Source organism: Caretta caretta, chromosome 12 (assembly GCF_965140235.1).
Source record: "Caretta caretta isolate rCarCar2 chromosome 12, rCarCar1.hap1, whole genome shotgun sequence".
Taxonomy (NCBI): domain Eukaryota; kingdom Metazoa; phylum Chordata; order Testudines; family Cheloniidae; genus Caretta; species Caretta caretta.
In genome coordinates, this window is record NC_134217.1 from 35,736,820 (window position 1) to 35,752,999 (window position 16,180).

General features: G+C 45.4%; 1 protein-coding gene across 1 annotated transcript in view; it reads right to left on the reverse strand.

Moving 5' to 3' along the window:
- Positions 1-16,180, reverse strand: part of COTL1 (coactosin like F-actin binding protein 1) — a 32,722-nt gene that overhangs the window by 7,537 nt on the left and 9,005 nt on the right. Inside the window, exon 4 of the mRNA XM_048816449.2 lies at positions 9,145-9,302. Within this exon, the coding sequence (XP_048672406.1) occupies positions 9,145-9,302 (158 nt within the window). The remainder of the gene's footprint in view (positions 1-9,144; positions 9,303-16,180) is intronic.

The following is a 16,180-nucleotide window of genomic DNA, read 5'->3' on the forward strand; positions in this document are numbered from 1 at the left end:
GAAAGTTGTATCACATACAGCAGTAGTTCCTAAACCGTCGCTTGTGTGGGGAAAGCCCCTGCCAGGCTGGGCCGGTTTGTTTACCTGGCGCGTCCGCAGGTTCAGCCGATCGTGGCTCCCAGTGGCCGCGGTTCACTGCTCCAGGCCAACGGGAGCTGCTGAAAGTGGCGCGGGCCGAGGGACATATTGGCCACCGCTTCCAGCAGCTCCCATTGGCCTGGAGCAGCGAACCGCGGCCACTGGGAGCCACGATCGGCCGAACCTGCAGACGCGGCAGGTAAACAAACCAGCCCGGCCCGCCAGGGGCTTTCCCTGAACAAGCGGCAGAACAAGTCTGGGAACCACTGGCATACAGCTACGCGGACAGTACTGCTGCAAAGCAGCTGGGGAGAAGTTATAGCAGCTCCTAGCGGCTTTAAAATTATGCCAGGTGGCTTGCAGTGGGCCCCACAGCAGCTCAGAATCCTTCTTAGAAGCACAGTACAGAATTCCACCCCTGACGTCTACTGGAGGCAGCTGCTGGTTTATGTCCAGTTCAGATGTAACCTAGAGGAGACATGTTCTGGGTGACCTCAGGCAAGTTATATACTCTCTCTGTGCCTCAAGTCCCTATCTGTACGAAGGGGATCGAATACTTCCTTCCTCTCACCCTTTGTCTTGTCTGTTTAGTTTGCCAGCAGCTTGGGGTAAAGACCATCTCTCACCATGTCTGTGTGCGGTGCCCTGCATAACGGAGCCTTGATCTTGAATGGGGTTTCTAGGCACTAGAATAATAGAGGTGAGTTATTGCATTGTAGCCAGTGCCACACCCACAAAAGGCACTGGCCCTACCATACAGGTGAAACCATTTCAAATGCAACATTTGCCAACCTTGGCATCCACCCATTCTGACTGTAGGGAGAAGTCAGTACCATCCTCTAGGAAATGTGGACCCCACCAATGGCAACTGTAGCTGAGCTGATCTCTAACTTCTTACAAAAGGTCTTAGATAGGAAAAGTTGTGTCAAAGACTGGATTACTGAATATTGTTTATTCTGGGTTGAGAACATTAGACCCTGAACTATCCTTATTAGACCAGGACTATGAGGTGGAGGAATTTCATCTCCATTTGTTATAGCTATTATGTTAAAACACCAGCAGAGAAAAAAGGATTAAAAATTGTCGTGTTAAGACAGAAGCAGAACTATTGTTTGATTTAACAGACTATCCTCCCAGTCTCACTGAGTCTGCATGGTGACAGGCGGCCTCAGCCCCTATAAAAAAAGGGTAATTTGTCTTGCCGTTTTCAGTGGCGTTGAAATAAGGTTTCAGCCTGGTAATATTGAATGGGTTGATCTGCTAAGCCTGCAGCTCCTCTCTCAGGATACTTAGTTCTATGAATCATGGTAAATTACAGTCAGCAGCTTTTCTTCGCTTACCACATAAGTGCGTTTTCATCACCCCGCACCTCCACCTTTGCAGAAGATATGGTCTGATCTAAAGACAGCTTCATTTGAAATTTAGAGAGAGTGGCCTCAGATCTTGTTTTCAGTATTTTAGCCACTTCAGTTCCCCAACAGTAGAAGCAACGAAGAGATGATGAATTATTCATACCCAGGAGGGCAGTGAACATTTAGGCCCAGATCCTCTGGGGTTGCAGCCCAGGAGGACACAGCACAAGGAAGTGTGTGAGTTAAAAAAAAAAAAAAAAGTGTCCTTAAGGCACCTTTGTACTGCCCCAGTTCTGGGCCAGCTCTGGCCAGACAACGTAAGTGAAAGCTGCCTGAAGGTTACCTTCACTTGTGTCAGCTGTCAACAGCTCCAGGCAGGCAACAGAGCAACTAAGGGATCAGTGGATCCTCTTATCCAGCAACATCCTCTATGCCACCCCTGGGCAATAGATATGGAGCAACAGTGGCTCTATGCCAGCGGTTGATCACCCTACGTGATCTTCCAGCAGTCAGTATAGCACAGATGAAGACCCTGAGTGGAAGTGACCCGGTAGTGGCCATTCCGCCAGCTTGTCAGGATGCTCTGCACAGTTGGTGCAGTGCAGAGTAGCCTCAGTGCAAATGAGAAGCCAGGCTTCTTCCCCCCCCCCCCCCGCACTTCAAGTTTGTCTTCAAACTCTGGCAATTTCTTCATGCAAAGGACTTCTGTAAAAATTGAGCAGTTTTGCACCCAAATTTACTTTAGACAGACAACAGATCATATGACCTTCTGGGCAGGAATGCTGGAGGAAACTGAATAGTCAAGGTTTCCAGAAGGTAAATGCTGAACTAGCAAATGTGAGCATTCGTACCAGGCACCCGATTTCAAAAAGAGTTACATGCATCTAACCAGGGCCCGGGAATCCCTTTATTTATACAGAGCCATGGAAGAGCTTGGTGTTTACAGAACAAAGATTTCCTCCTCTGAGGAGCTTAAAACCCTAATTTAAGATGAGAATGACACAGATGAAGGAAGAGAAAAAAGGAGTTTCCCTGCCGCAAGGAGAACTAAGACTTTTCTTTAAATGAATTGCTACAATCTGCAGAAAGGGAGGAGGCCACAGAGAAAAATGCTGGTACTACCAGCCACCTGCTCTCTTTGACACCCCTTTTGCAAACAAGAGCAGATAGGCAAGAGAAGGCAAGTAGCACATCAGAGAGAGGCTGGACCTGATCCTTCACGGCCCTGCATCTCATGGAGTCCTCTAGAGCAGCTCAAAGGCAAGTGCAGAGTGGGTGTAAAATCAGCATGGTAGCATAGGACAGCCTGGCTTCCAAAGGTGTGGGGCAAGGCACTGTTAGGACCACGGTGCACAGGGCGGTCATTAGGCATCAGCAGAGTTGTCCCCTTTAAAACTCAAATGGAGCCTTTTTTTTTTTTTTTTTTTAAAAGGTAAAGACAGCCCTCCTGTGCTAAGGCCATGTATGCCAAGTTTCATCGTGCAGGAATCGGAGGGAAGACTTGTGGTCCTCAGAGGTTCATAATGGTAACACAAGCAGCCTTAGCTACCCCAGCGTACGCTGTACCTTTCCACATCTCCTGGGTGCTCCCGAGCAAGGCAGGTCAAAACAATAGCTACAGAAATGGAGACAGCCAAGAGGCTGGATGTGTATTTTAAGCACCAAGAGATGGAACTCAATTATAAAAGCAGGTAAAAATCTAGGAGAGGGCTTAGCTTTTTGTGTCGCTTAAAAAGCCTAAAGTGTACCACTAGTATATAATTTTAAGTGAACAAGTGGGGCCTACTCAACCAGACTGCCAAACCTGCAGCCACAGATCTACCCAGCCTGGGTCTGCTTTATCATTGGGACCTTTGCATCGAAAAAGCACCAAACGTCCTGCGATCGATCTTTGCTATTATAAATGGTGGCCTATAATAGGATTTGAACTGCAATGGATCTCTGAAACTCGGGATGAGCCCCTTCAGCCAGGGGACTGTGTAATCCACACTAGTCCAGTGTAAATCTTTGTCCCCCCTCTCGTGGTTGGACTATGTACACAGGTTTGAGGCTGTTACTGCTGCTAATTGAATGGACTTGGTCTGCCAGCTTAAGCGCTAGAGATTTATGCTTTTAGAGTCAGAAGTCCCCACGAATTACCCAGCCAAGGGCGTTGTTACATTCCCACACCACAAGGTGTGCAGCATGAGATGGAATATACTGACAGAGCTCCATCAAGTTCATTTGAATTCCAAGAAGCTATATTGCAGGAAGTCTCCATCCACTAGCCTCTTAATATCACCTTAAAAGGCACCCATTCTGGGTGTGTGTCTGCATACCATCCACCCCTACTCCAAACCCATCCTCAGCTGACATTGCAGAGGGTTTGGGGCAAGTCACACACCTGAATGGTGGCCTTCCAGCTGTGGTAGAGGGATAGGGGTGGAAATTGAATAGCCTGACAAGGGACCCACCCAAGGTTTACTTGAACTCTTCCGGTATAAATAAGCACAGAGTGTCTGGACCTTTTGCCATAGTTTAAGATAAGGGAATTCAGCTCCACTGAAGTCAATGCAACTGCACTGATTTACACCAGCTGAGGATCTGGCCCAGTAATTTTACAATTCTTGAAGTATCACCTCGAGCTGGGTTCCACTAGCTTTCAGGATCTCGGCAGAAGTACAGCGCCTATTGGCATTTGTTCAGCTTTTGAACAGTGCTCAGCCCGCTTGTAAATGCGTCTACAGTGTATCATAGAACCATAGAGTTAGAAGGGACCGCAATGGTCATCTAGTCTAACCCCCTGCCAAGATGCAGGATGTGTTGTATCTAAAGTATCCAAGACAGATGGCAATCCAGCCTCCTCTTGAAAACCTCCCAAGAAGTCTGTTCCATTGTCCTCCTGTTCTTACAGTTAGGGAGTTTTTCCAGAGATTGAAATCTGCTATGCTGTAGTTTGAACCCATTGCCTCTTGTCCTGCCCTCTGTGGCAAAAGAGAACAACTTTTCTCCATCTTTTTTATGGCGGCATTTCAAGTATTTGAAGACCTCTATCATGTCCCCTCAATCTCCTCTTTTCCAAACTAAACATATCCAGTTCCTTCAGCTTTTGCTCATATGGCTTACATTCCATCCCTTGGATCATCTTTGTCGCTCGCCTCTGGATCCTTTCCAGTTTCTCTACATCCTTTCTATATATTGGTTACCAAAATTGGACATAGTACTCCAGCTGAGGGCTAACCAGCACTGAGTAGAGCAGTACTATATCACCTCTCATGACTTGCATGCTATGCCTCTGTTAATCATAGGATTAGAAGGTACGGCCAGGGTCATCTCGTCTAACCCCCCTGCAACCTATCAGAGAATACCCAAGCAGGACTCCTTCTCATTGGAACTTGGGTCTTAAAGAGAGAAAGGTGGACTGTCACAAATATTATACCACAGCAAGTGCCCTTAACGTTTTACTCCAGGGTCCACGGACTGTTTGAAACCCAGAGACTTGTTCTTATCATTTAAAGCTCAAAGCTGTTATCTGCCATACAAAAAACACCTTGTGCCATACTGCTAATTCTGAAGGCATCCCTATGTTAAGTATGGGTAGAATACACAACTCAGTGAACATAAGGGCTGGGCTGCAAGAGAGGCCACAAAATAGTGAGAAGCTCACACAGCTGGGTTTTTTTTAATATTATTTCTCTATCTAGAGCTCCTGTTACCCCACCCAATGAACCAAAACTGTGTAAAACCTGTGCTTTCTTGGCAAAAAAACCCAAAATAAATAGATTTTAATATTTCTGCTTGCATTCCACTAGAGCTTAAATCAATCGGGTTGACACTGGATTTGCATCAATGAAACTAGCAGCAAAGCGTGGCCCCTTGTTCGCAAGATATTTAGTTCCATATTTCTTAGAGCTTTGTATTGCATGCTGGAAGTTTGTCCATTCATTGTCCCAACAGTTGAAAATAAGCATCAGTATGTTGTGTTTAAAAAACAAAACAAAAAATCTTGCCGCGTTAATGTCCTTTTCGCCCTTCTTTCTCTGGCTATATCACAGATATTGAAAGAGGGAGGAGGGGAAAAATGTGTCCACATCTACAGGTAGCTGAACCATTCAATGGAAATCAGCCACATTTATCTAGAAACATAAAAAAGGTAGTTTGCAAAACAACTATAAAACTGAGTTATTTCATAGGCTAGGATGTAGCTTAGCACTGAGAAGTGGGTGCATGGGATTCTTTGTGTCTCGGTACTTAGGGTATGTGTACACTGAACTGTAAACCTGGGTGTGTGGGATCCGGGCTTGTGGATTTGGTGTGTACAAGCCAGTGCTTGAGCATCCACACTACACTGTAAATCTGGGCTTACAATTGCTGGACCTGGGTCTCACAGCCATGCTAATATGTCCATCGCTGCACTATGCAGACTTTTTGCCTTGGGTCTGCAGATCAAGCTGTGTCCACACTGCAAAATGACAGAGGTTGGACCCAAGTCTCAGTGGGACTTGGGCTCAGACCCACCAGATGGGTGGGTCCTGAGTGCCTGGTGATCTAAGCCAGCTAGATTCATGTGTGGACAGAAGTGGGGGGTTGGGTTCAAACCTGAGTCTGAGCCCAGGTTTATACTGCAATGTAGACATGCCTTTAGTGGTCCTCATTGCCATCGTACTGGACTACTTGAGGGGAATGGAGAACAGGGACAAAAGCAAGGCTCTGCGGCATTAGAGCTGGGAACAGACTATCAGTTTATAGAGTTAAGCCTGACTGGCGTGAAGGGCTTTGGAATATGCTTGCTTGGAAACTAACCCCAATAAACATCGCTTTGTCTGCGCTTCGGATTTCTGGTCTTTTGCTGCTTGCTGTCTGCGTGACAAAAACCATGGAAGTGGGAGGGTGAAGGGAAAGCCCTCTAACAACTTGATTATCCACCTGGGGGATACCATTCATTATGCCTCTGTCTTGCATCCTTTGGTCCTGCAGTTGGCTACTTCTCCAGGTCACTGTGGATTCTGTGGGGTTTATCTCAAAGTTAAGCCTATGTATACATGCCTGTTTGGCATTATGCATCAATTCAATGGAACATACCCACACGCCCCCCATGATATGGGTTACATTCTTTGGCATTCAGTTATGACTTCCACGGGGGGGGGGGGGGGGGAAGAAGAGCACAAAACTACAGTTCAAATTGCCTTAAGTGACCCCTTGAAATAGTTTGCTTAAGAAGGTGGATGAGAATTGTCAATATATTTGGAGATACTTCGGGGATGATCTCAAAAGAGATGGATTTGCCCAATAACGTTGGTTTATAGCACAAATTTCCATAGTGTTAATATTTCAGGTTCAGAGATTTTACTGGGTATATATTGATTAGCTAGAAGCTTAAGGCTTTATGTCAAAGCCAAGAGTGGTTAACATGCCAATAGCCTATCAAATCAAATAAGCTATTAAACAAGCAACCACTCAAGTTTCAAATGACATGTAACAGGAAGTTACAGATTGTTGTATAGGTCAGTTGTCAGCATTATATAATTTCTGCTTCAACTACAAATTATACAGTTTCAGCTACTTCATATTAATAAAGCTTTGCTTCATCACTACCATGTATAGTGGTAAATCTTCCGTTTCAGCATGAATCCTTAAGTGTAGTTTCCATGTTGGGAGGGGTGGCATAAATGGGTATTTCCTAGGAAGGAGTTTGAATGTCACATTTTTGAATTATTTTAGGCTAAAATCATTAAAACAAACATTAAACTGTACATTTAAGGGACCTTCATTTTCATCCTGCACACTCCCCTCTGAAAGAGATTTCTTAATGTAGACAAATACTAAGGAGGAGGAGGAAAAACTGTTTTTGTTAACCTCCGAGGATAGGACAATAAGCAATGGGCTTAAATTACAGCAAGGGCAGTTTAGATTGGACATTAGGAAAAATTATAATGTGGACAACTGACCCATACAATAGTCCATAACTTCCTGTTACATGTCATTTGAAACTTGAGTGGTTGCCTGTTTAATAGCCTATTTGATTTAATAGGCTATTGAGTGTTAACCACTCTTGGCTTTGAAGTAAAGCCTTGATCTTCTAGCTAAAAAACTTCCTAACTGTCAGGGTAGTTAAGCCCTGGAACAAATTGCTTAGGGAAGTTGTGGAATCTCAGCCATTGGAGGCTTTTAAGAACAGGTTGGACAAACACCTGTCAGGAATGGTCTAGTTATTACTTAGTTCTGCCCTGAGTGCAGAGGACTGGACTAGATGACCTGTTGAGGTTCCTTCCAATCTCCTCTATGATTTTCAATATTCAGCCTGTTCTGACAGCTCAACGAGAAAGGATATTCTCAGGCACCAGAAGGAAGCAGTACATTTAGGGAACTTGTTTATCAAATGGGTCCCACCATAAACATTTCTTCAGAGGAAGCATATGCTGAACTGTAAATCTAGTCAGTCATAGTTGTGCTGCTGTTGGCTAGTATCCCTTGCTTACAACAGCGATAGGAACATTTTGGTGGTCCCTTCTTGCCTTAAACTCTAAGACTGTTTTAACACCTAGTTCTGACAGTGCTTTCAGCAATAGATTTCAAAGCCCTTTACTAAGGGGGTCAGTATCATTATTCCCATTTTACAGATAGGGAAACTGAGGCATGGAGCAGGGACATGAGTTGCCCAAGGTTACTCTGCAGGCAACTGGAAGAGCCAGGAATAGAACCCCAGTCTCCTAACTCCTAAACTAGTGTCCTCTACGCTTCTATTTTAGAAGAGAGGATCGGATATTTTATTCACAGAAAACTGCATTGTGGAATGCTAACAGCTGAAGTTCCCCTCCTCCTCGATTTAAGTCTACTAAGGTCCATTGAACTTGAATTTTGTGGGAACACAATGCTGCATCAGAATGCCCTACGCATGCTCTAAATGGTTAAATTACACTTTGTGCTTGGACAGACAAATTCCACTGGGGAAACTTTCCGAGATGTGTGCTTAGTACACACATCTCCATGTTCCTGTTACACCCAATCCCAAACAGGAAACTATTCAAATCTAGTTAACTATTAAAAGTGGTTAGTTAATTAATACCGACTGCAAGCCCAGCCTTGCAGTCTATTGTCTCTGCACAGTGGGATAACCTGGAGCCTTCTGACGGTCTAAAATAAAAACCACCGATAAGCGTGGTAGTGTATTTCCTTAACACCTTTATCCAATATAACTACCAGCGCACTGCTATACATGCCTCAATATTAAGGGCTTGTCTACACTGGCAATTTACAGCGCTGCAACTTTCAGAGATGTGTAAAAACAAGCTTCCCGTGCAGACCGCGCACCAGCGCTGGGGGCTACGCCCCTCGTGGAAGCGGCTTTTTAAGGGCGCTCTCCCAGCGCCGCGACCACACAAGGCATGTTAAAGCGCGGCCGCGGCTGTGCTTTGGCCTTGCCAGTGTAGACTAACCCTAAGTGGTTCTTATATCAGGCAGAGAAGGAACAGGGGCTAAGAGATATTTACCCAGGCGAGGACCGGATTGTGTACTTTTCTTGCTCTCCGTACAGCCACAAGCTTTGGTGGCAGCTGACAGTCCAAAAGGCGCTCATTTTAACGCAGCACGCGAAGGGCAGATTGGGTCTTGGTGACAGTAAGGAGGGTGAAAAGTTAAAGCTTTAGAAACAGAAGAGTTTTCTAAGGATGAGCCAGTTTCCCTCCCCCACCCCATGCTCTCAAAGGCTAGAAGCAGGGCAGAAAGGTGGTGTTACCTGCACTACTTCTTTGACCAGAGTCTTGTCAGTCCCAGTTTTGGCTCTCTGCAGGCCGCTAACGCTCTCCCCGATCCACGTGATGAGGGCAAACTTGACTCGCTTGCTCATGGCATCCCCAGTGGTAAATCGGACAAATCCAAACAACCTGATATCATCTTTGAAAACAAAGAAACAAAAAGAGGAGAAATCATTAGACGGGAGACCAAAATATTACCTCACTAAAGAATGTCTTGGTAATTCAGATCAGGGGACCACCTGGCGATGATCGGAATCGACTAACACTTATACAAATGTAAACGCTGTTAGAATAGAGGAGATGTGTGCATCTTCCCATATTGGATCTACCTTTTGCTATTGCACTCTCACGGCCTAGGAGTTCCCTGGCTGGCACAGCTGTACCATGCCAGCTGCTATGTTGTTAAGTTTGGAAGTGAGGAACACACTCACAGTTGGCCAGGTCTTTCAGGTCTACGCAGCTGACCTGGATGATGCATTTAGTCTTCAGCATGCAGGAAAGGGAAGACATTGATCACTGGCCCCTATGCCACAAGCTGCTCTGCGAAGGTAGGAATCCACCTGTGCAAGGCAGTTTGCAGGAGAGGAGACCTAAGACCAGATGCACTCCCAAGCCTGATTGGATAAGCAATGAGAAAGACTAGTCAAGACCACAAGTTATGTAACAGAACTGCACAGCAACCAAAAGAACCATACCATATAGACCAAGAAAACAGCTCACTGAACAAAAACCAAGACCAGTAGTTGCTGAGGGCTAGACGCATCGGTTTCCCAGCCCACAAAATAAGACAGTTAGGCAGCCTTCAGTCAGTTGTGATCTCTTCTTCCCAGGGGGGAGTTATAAAGAGTCCAAACAGAACAACAAAACACATGGCCGAAACAAGACAAAAATGGCAACTACAACCACCAGCCTCCACACACAGACCTATGGACAGGGCTCCAACTCGCACGGAGATGTTCCCAGGCAACCCTTCATATTTCTCCTGCTCCCATTAATGGGTCAGGGTTAATTGGTGGCTGCATAAATCCTTTAAGGTCTGGGTTAGCGATTACCCTTGTGCCCTATCACAGTACCTCATGTTGAAAAGCGTGTGCTGGATACCTTTAGACCACCAGTGCTCTTGACTGAGAGCTCTCAAACTCTTTATTACTCTTCCCTACTGTCCCCGAGACTCCTGCAGATCCACATAACAAATTAGGCTAATCTACAAAGTCGCTGCCCCGTTGAGAGTAATCCAAGAAGTCAGAGACCTGTGGATGTTCCAGTTAAGTGTGTGATCTGCATGACCTGCAGACAGATCACTCCCTCCTGCTGAAAAACCCACAGGAGGCGAAGAACTTCAAAAGGCGTCTCATAGAAATGCCTTTGTTTCCTCCGCTCCTTCACTTGGCCATGGCAAAGAATCACAGAAAGAGATACTTCTCCCCACGATATGGAACAAGGCCCTTTTTCTGGAAAAAGGCAAACAAGTGTTCAAAAATGAACAGTCAGGCCACCCAAAAGTCACAACTGGGTTAAAAATCATGATTTCTAAACAGTAAATTGAGTCCATTTTTACCTTCTCGTTTGAGAGCTTTTAGGCGTCACGTTCTCCAGCTTTTCTCTGCAGCCACAAAGACTAGAAATTTAATTTTCTTTATTAATTACAGCTGCAACTCTCAATTCCAGATGCTGGGGCTCGGAGAAGACACACCATGAGTATTGCAAGACTCATGGGGGTAGTTGGGGTGGGGGGAGGAGAAGGAGGTGTGGAAATCACGCGAGAAATCTCTCTGCTTCCCTGGAGAGCTTCTAGAACAGTGGCTCTCAAAATTTTAACTGGTGACCCCTTTCACATAGCAAGTCTCTGAGTGCGACCCCCCCTTAGATATATAAAAAAGGGTTTTTAATTTATAAACACAATTATAAATGCTAGAGGCAAAGCGGGGTTTGGGGTGGAGGTTGACAGCTTGCGACCCCCCCCCCCGCCCCCATGTAATAACCTCACAACCCCGAGTGGTCCCGACTCCCAATTTGAGAACACCCTGTTCTAGAACCTTCCCTAACTCCCGATTGAAAGGATTGGTATGCACATGGTCTCTGCCCAAGGGGGAAGGGGTTTGCAGCCTGAAAGAATGGGCACGACCTTCGGAGCCTGCGATGTATGGGGAAAATGGACACCATGCGTATGGATCCATCCTGGAATCTAGGACGGCTTGCTCTCCTCTCCACAGCAGCGTGTCATACTGCCCAGGCATAAACCCCTGTAGCAGCACAACAGGGCCACTGAGGCGTAGTTTTGTTGTATTAGCGATCCCTGGGAGTTCCTCATGAAGGTCCACTGAGTCAGGAAGGGAGCATGCCACAGGGCATGGGTGCTCCACCCCCATCCAGCTAACTTCCCACCACCACCTGTGACTCACTCAATGCACACAGCCACTAAGAAGGGATAGCCAGCAGCAAAGGCATTTCTGCATCCATTTCCAGGATGTGCCTTCTTTCATTCCCCTCCACCGACAGAAGAGAGCAGGAACATCAGGCCCTTTGATTTTAAGATCACCATAATCCTTGTTTCAGGGCCTGGCTTCTGCTCTGTTAGGCCAAACTAAGGTTATTTATTTAGTGACCATCTGCATACAAGCATCTCATCTCTGGAGTCTGACAGATTCTGTGTTCCTTCTCTGCAGGGTGATTCACCAACCCAAGCTGTTGGGTGCATTTGCAATCACAGGCACATACATAGTGCCACCCCCTTCCAGTCTTTTCTTGTGAGTGCACAAGATACTGAAACCTACATCAGCCCTGATCTTCCAGAGAAGCAGAGCAGATGGACAGTCAAGGGAGCACAGAATATACCTATCACAGCTGCTCCATCGATTTAATAGGTCACTTGGTGTCCTTTTAGTGCAACAAGATGACACATAAAAGAACTATGAATCAGAGCACTTGCTTTTTGGAAAAGGAGCCCATTACACTTGGTCCAACTTAAGTTTACTGTAACCAATTCAGCATGTTTTATTCCTATGCTGTCCCAACTACCACCATGTGAGACATCCAGGATGCTAATTCACACCATCCTCATCTAGATCCATAATAAAATTTCTCTGTATACCATACATATTGCATCACAAAAGGAGCCCCATAGAAACGTAAAAGGCTCTGTACCATTTCCCCTGCCCCTGCTCCACAGAAAACACCACAAGAAGCCTTTGAAAGCCAACAAATGTCACCTCAAAGCTAGAGCTGGTTGGAAACATGGAAACTTCTTTGTTGATAAAGTCAGAGTCAGAAAAGGAAAAATTTTTGGTTTATTCAATATTTTTTGCAAAAACATTCTTACCACATTTTCCCCCATAAAGGTTTAATTTCTTTAGTTTTCCTTTTTCATCTCCATGTTTTGTACATTGCCACTGAGCAAGTGCAGAGTTACGGGGAAGAGAAAGAACAAAAACGTTGTTTTCCAGTTTTGTCAAAATAGAAAAAAAAAAAAAAGAAAGAAATGCCCACAAATGTTGGAAATTTTGGAATTTGAAAAAACAAAATTTCTAGCAAAATATTTTTCATTCCAAAGAGTTTGATTGGCTCTTCTGAAAGAGGACCCAAACCAGAAGAGCCATGTCTATGAGAACTATGTGCAAGCAGAGTTTCCCTGCCTCTTCAAGAGGCTTTATTTCTGGCTGGTATGATGAAGCTGTAGTAAGAAATTCCAATTCCAGCCAGAAAATCATCTTCAAGTCAATAACAGATTAAGCCTAAGAGGGCGTGTGGAGAGTGGGGAGAAATGGACAATAAACATTATGGTGAAGAGTGAGCACAAACCCCCCATTGTGACTTTCAATATAGGCTTGACGGAGACTATTGAAAAAACAAAACAAAACCACCCAAAACCAAACCAAAAACTAAAACAAACCCTGCTTCGTCAGACATAGATCAGACTGTGAATATCAACTCTACTTCATATGAGGCACAGACACAGGGAGCCACATTTTGCTAAGCACCTGTTCCTAGAGGAGCCTACAAAGCTTGGTCCATTTTGAAGAAGAGTCAAGCCATCTGACAGAGTGAACTTCAGTTTGACCTGTGACCCACAGAGCCACAGATGCTGGGGCAATCTTGATTCTCAGTGGAAGAACAGCAGAAGGAAAGGCGCTTAATCTCTCTCTGAAAGCAGCTGTGTTAATATGAATGCTGAAGCTAACAAAATGCAACTCAAAGTGGAGTTATGACCCACTAGGCAACTCACTAGCCTGTTAGTACACCAATTGTTATATCATATTACGTCTTCATAGGTATGTCCAGTGGCAGATTATCCAATGGGGCCCATGCCCAGGGGCCCTGGCCAATTGGGGGCCCGCAGAAAAATGGGCTCCCCAGCAGAAATCCGCCATGGGGCAGCGAAAGCCCAGAGTCCTGAAGCTGTGGGGCGGGCAGGGGAAACCCCAGCGCCCCGACCCCCCAGCAGAAGTGCCAGGCAGGCGGGGGAAGCCCGAGCATCTGGACCCCAGCTGAGGCCCCCAGACTGGAGGAGCTCTCACTCCCTGCTGCGGCCCCTTGGGGCCGCAGTGGAGGAGGTGGAATGGGGCAGGACCATGGTCAGAATAGGCGCAGGGCTGCAGGCGGAAGAGATGGGGTGGGGCCACGGTTCCGATGCCTGGGCCCTCTCACTTGCTGTGGCCCAGGGCCCCAGGAGATAATCCACCTCTGGGTAGGTCTACACAGCAATTGAACACCCACAGCTGGTGCACATCAGCTGCTGTGGGCTCAGACAGGACCCTCCCCCCGCTCACAGGGTTCGAGAGCCCAGACTCCAGTCCTAGCCTGGACGTCCACACTGCAGTTTTACAGCCCTGCAGTGCAAGCCAGCTGACCCAAGCCAGCCGTGGGTGTTTAATTGCTGCGTAGACATACCCATTGTGTTTAACAAGTGCAAAGGTTAGACAGAAAAGAAACAGCTGGTATAATTGCTAACAGTTCACCAACAAGAGAAGCAGATCTTTCTGGCAGAGTTCAGAGAGAGCAGTCAGAATCCCCGAGCAGAACTGGCTGAGTTTCACAAATAGTCTGAAGCATGTTCACAGTGACAAATTCAGTGAAACAGGATCCAAGCTTAAGTTCCTGTATATTCACGGATTTCCTCTTCCAGAGTTAACCAGTGCTATCCTGCCAAATTGTTTCTCTGCATTAGAGCAAACAAAAGGGAACAGTACTTCACACAATGCACGGTCAACCTGTGGAACTCATTGCCAGGAGATGTTGTGAAGGCCAAAAGTGTAACTGGTTTCAAAAAGAATTAGATAAATTCGTGGGTGATAGACCTATCACTAGCTATTAGCCAAGATGGTCAGGGATACAGCCCCATGCCCCAGGTGTCCCTAAACCTCCAATTGCCAGAAGCTGGGACTGGACAACAGGGGGAAGGATCACTTGAAATTGTGCTGGTCTGTTCATTCCCTCTGAAGTGTATGCCACTGGCCATGGTCAGGAGACCGGATACTGGGCTGGATGGACCAGTGCTCTGATGCAGTATGGCTGGTCTTATATAGAAGTAGTCAGTGCCTTAGTGAACTCTGGTCCTCTCCCCCTCCCCAACTGAAAAAGCCCAAGACACTTTAATTTCCTCCTCTGCCTCTCCAAGAACACTTTAAACTGGCTTTAGAAGATGGACGTTGATGTTTGCAGTTGTACATGCCAAGGGTGGGGTAGATGCTACGTAAATAATGAAGTAATAATACAATGAACACCTTAACAGTAACAGGTGTTTGCTCCTTGTTTATCAGTAGGTAGTGTTTCCCTCTCCCCACCCTGCCAGTGGTTTTGCTTGATGACAGGACCTATTCTGATCCACCCAAGTATTTTAATACAATTGAATCAAAAGTTTCCCCACCAGACTACAAAGCTGCAACATTTCACACTGACTAGAATCAAGAAAGGTATAACATTAGTCCCATTGCTCAAACAAATTGGCAAAACCAATCATATTCTTAGATAAGGTCACCACTGCTAGCTTTACTCACCCAGTATTACTGTACCTAGGGACTGCAAGGAAAAGTCTGACAGAACGCTTTGTCCTTACATACCATGTGTTATGAATACCTTGCCCCTACAGAGCTAGTTATAGAGAAAACGTGGCAGATTTCCTCAAAAGTATCCTGGTTCTTATTGCTTTCCATCTGGCTTTATTCATATTTTACTTGGAAAACATTGGCTTACTTAATATCCTCAAAGAAAGAGGCATGTGTGGAGAAAGTTAAAATTCTTCATTATGTGTTCAGTTGAATCTTGGATGAACAGGTTCCTTTTCCTATACTTTTTGTAGCAGCCATACCATCTTACTACATTTTACCACAACAACACAATGTGAGTATATTCCCGTGGTTGCACCAAGTAAAAAGGGCGAGGAGAGAGTTTAAAAGGAACGAAAGCTGCTCTTAACTGAGGAATTTTTTCTTCTAAATGCTCTGAGGAAATCTACTCCACTTTTATAGCTAATTAAAACCACCTTTAAAAATCTCCAAGGACGTATTTTTAACATACTGTTAACGGATATGGCCACGTAGGATATTAATGAGAACTGTACAACTCAAGTTCTGCTCTTCAGGCTGTGAATATTATGGGGCAAGATCCTCAGATGGTGTGAACTGTTGAGCTACAACCACTGTGTGTTTTCCACAAAGCCTACCACTGACAAATACTTGCCAACATTTTGGGACACCAGAGTTTTCCCCTCTACTCCAAACAGGAAGCAAGAATTGTAGCTCCCGCCCCCTTAAATGATACTCATTTGATGTACATATTTTGTATTTGGATTAATTTGCTGAGGGTAAAAAAAAAAAAAAAAACACCCCAAAACCACAAAACTAGAAAAAGCTCACCACTTTTCCTACCATAGCAACCCAAGTACACTGGGAGAAAATAAAATGAAGCTCCCAAACATGACAATATGTAGGAGGTTAATTCCAGTGATATACCACTTTTCTGGGATGCAGCTCTTTGCATGCATAACAAGATACATCTGCAAATGTTTTAGAAACCTTTGGG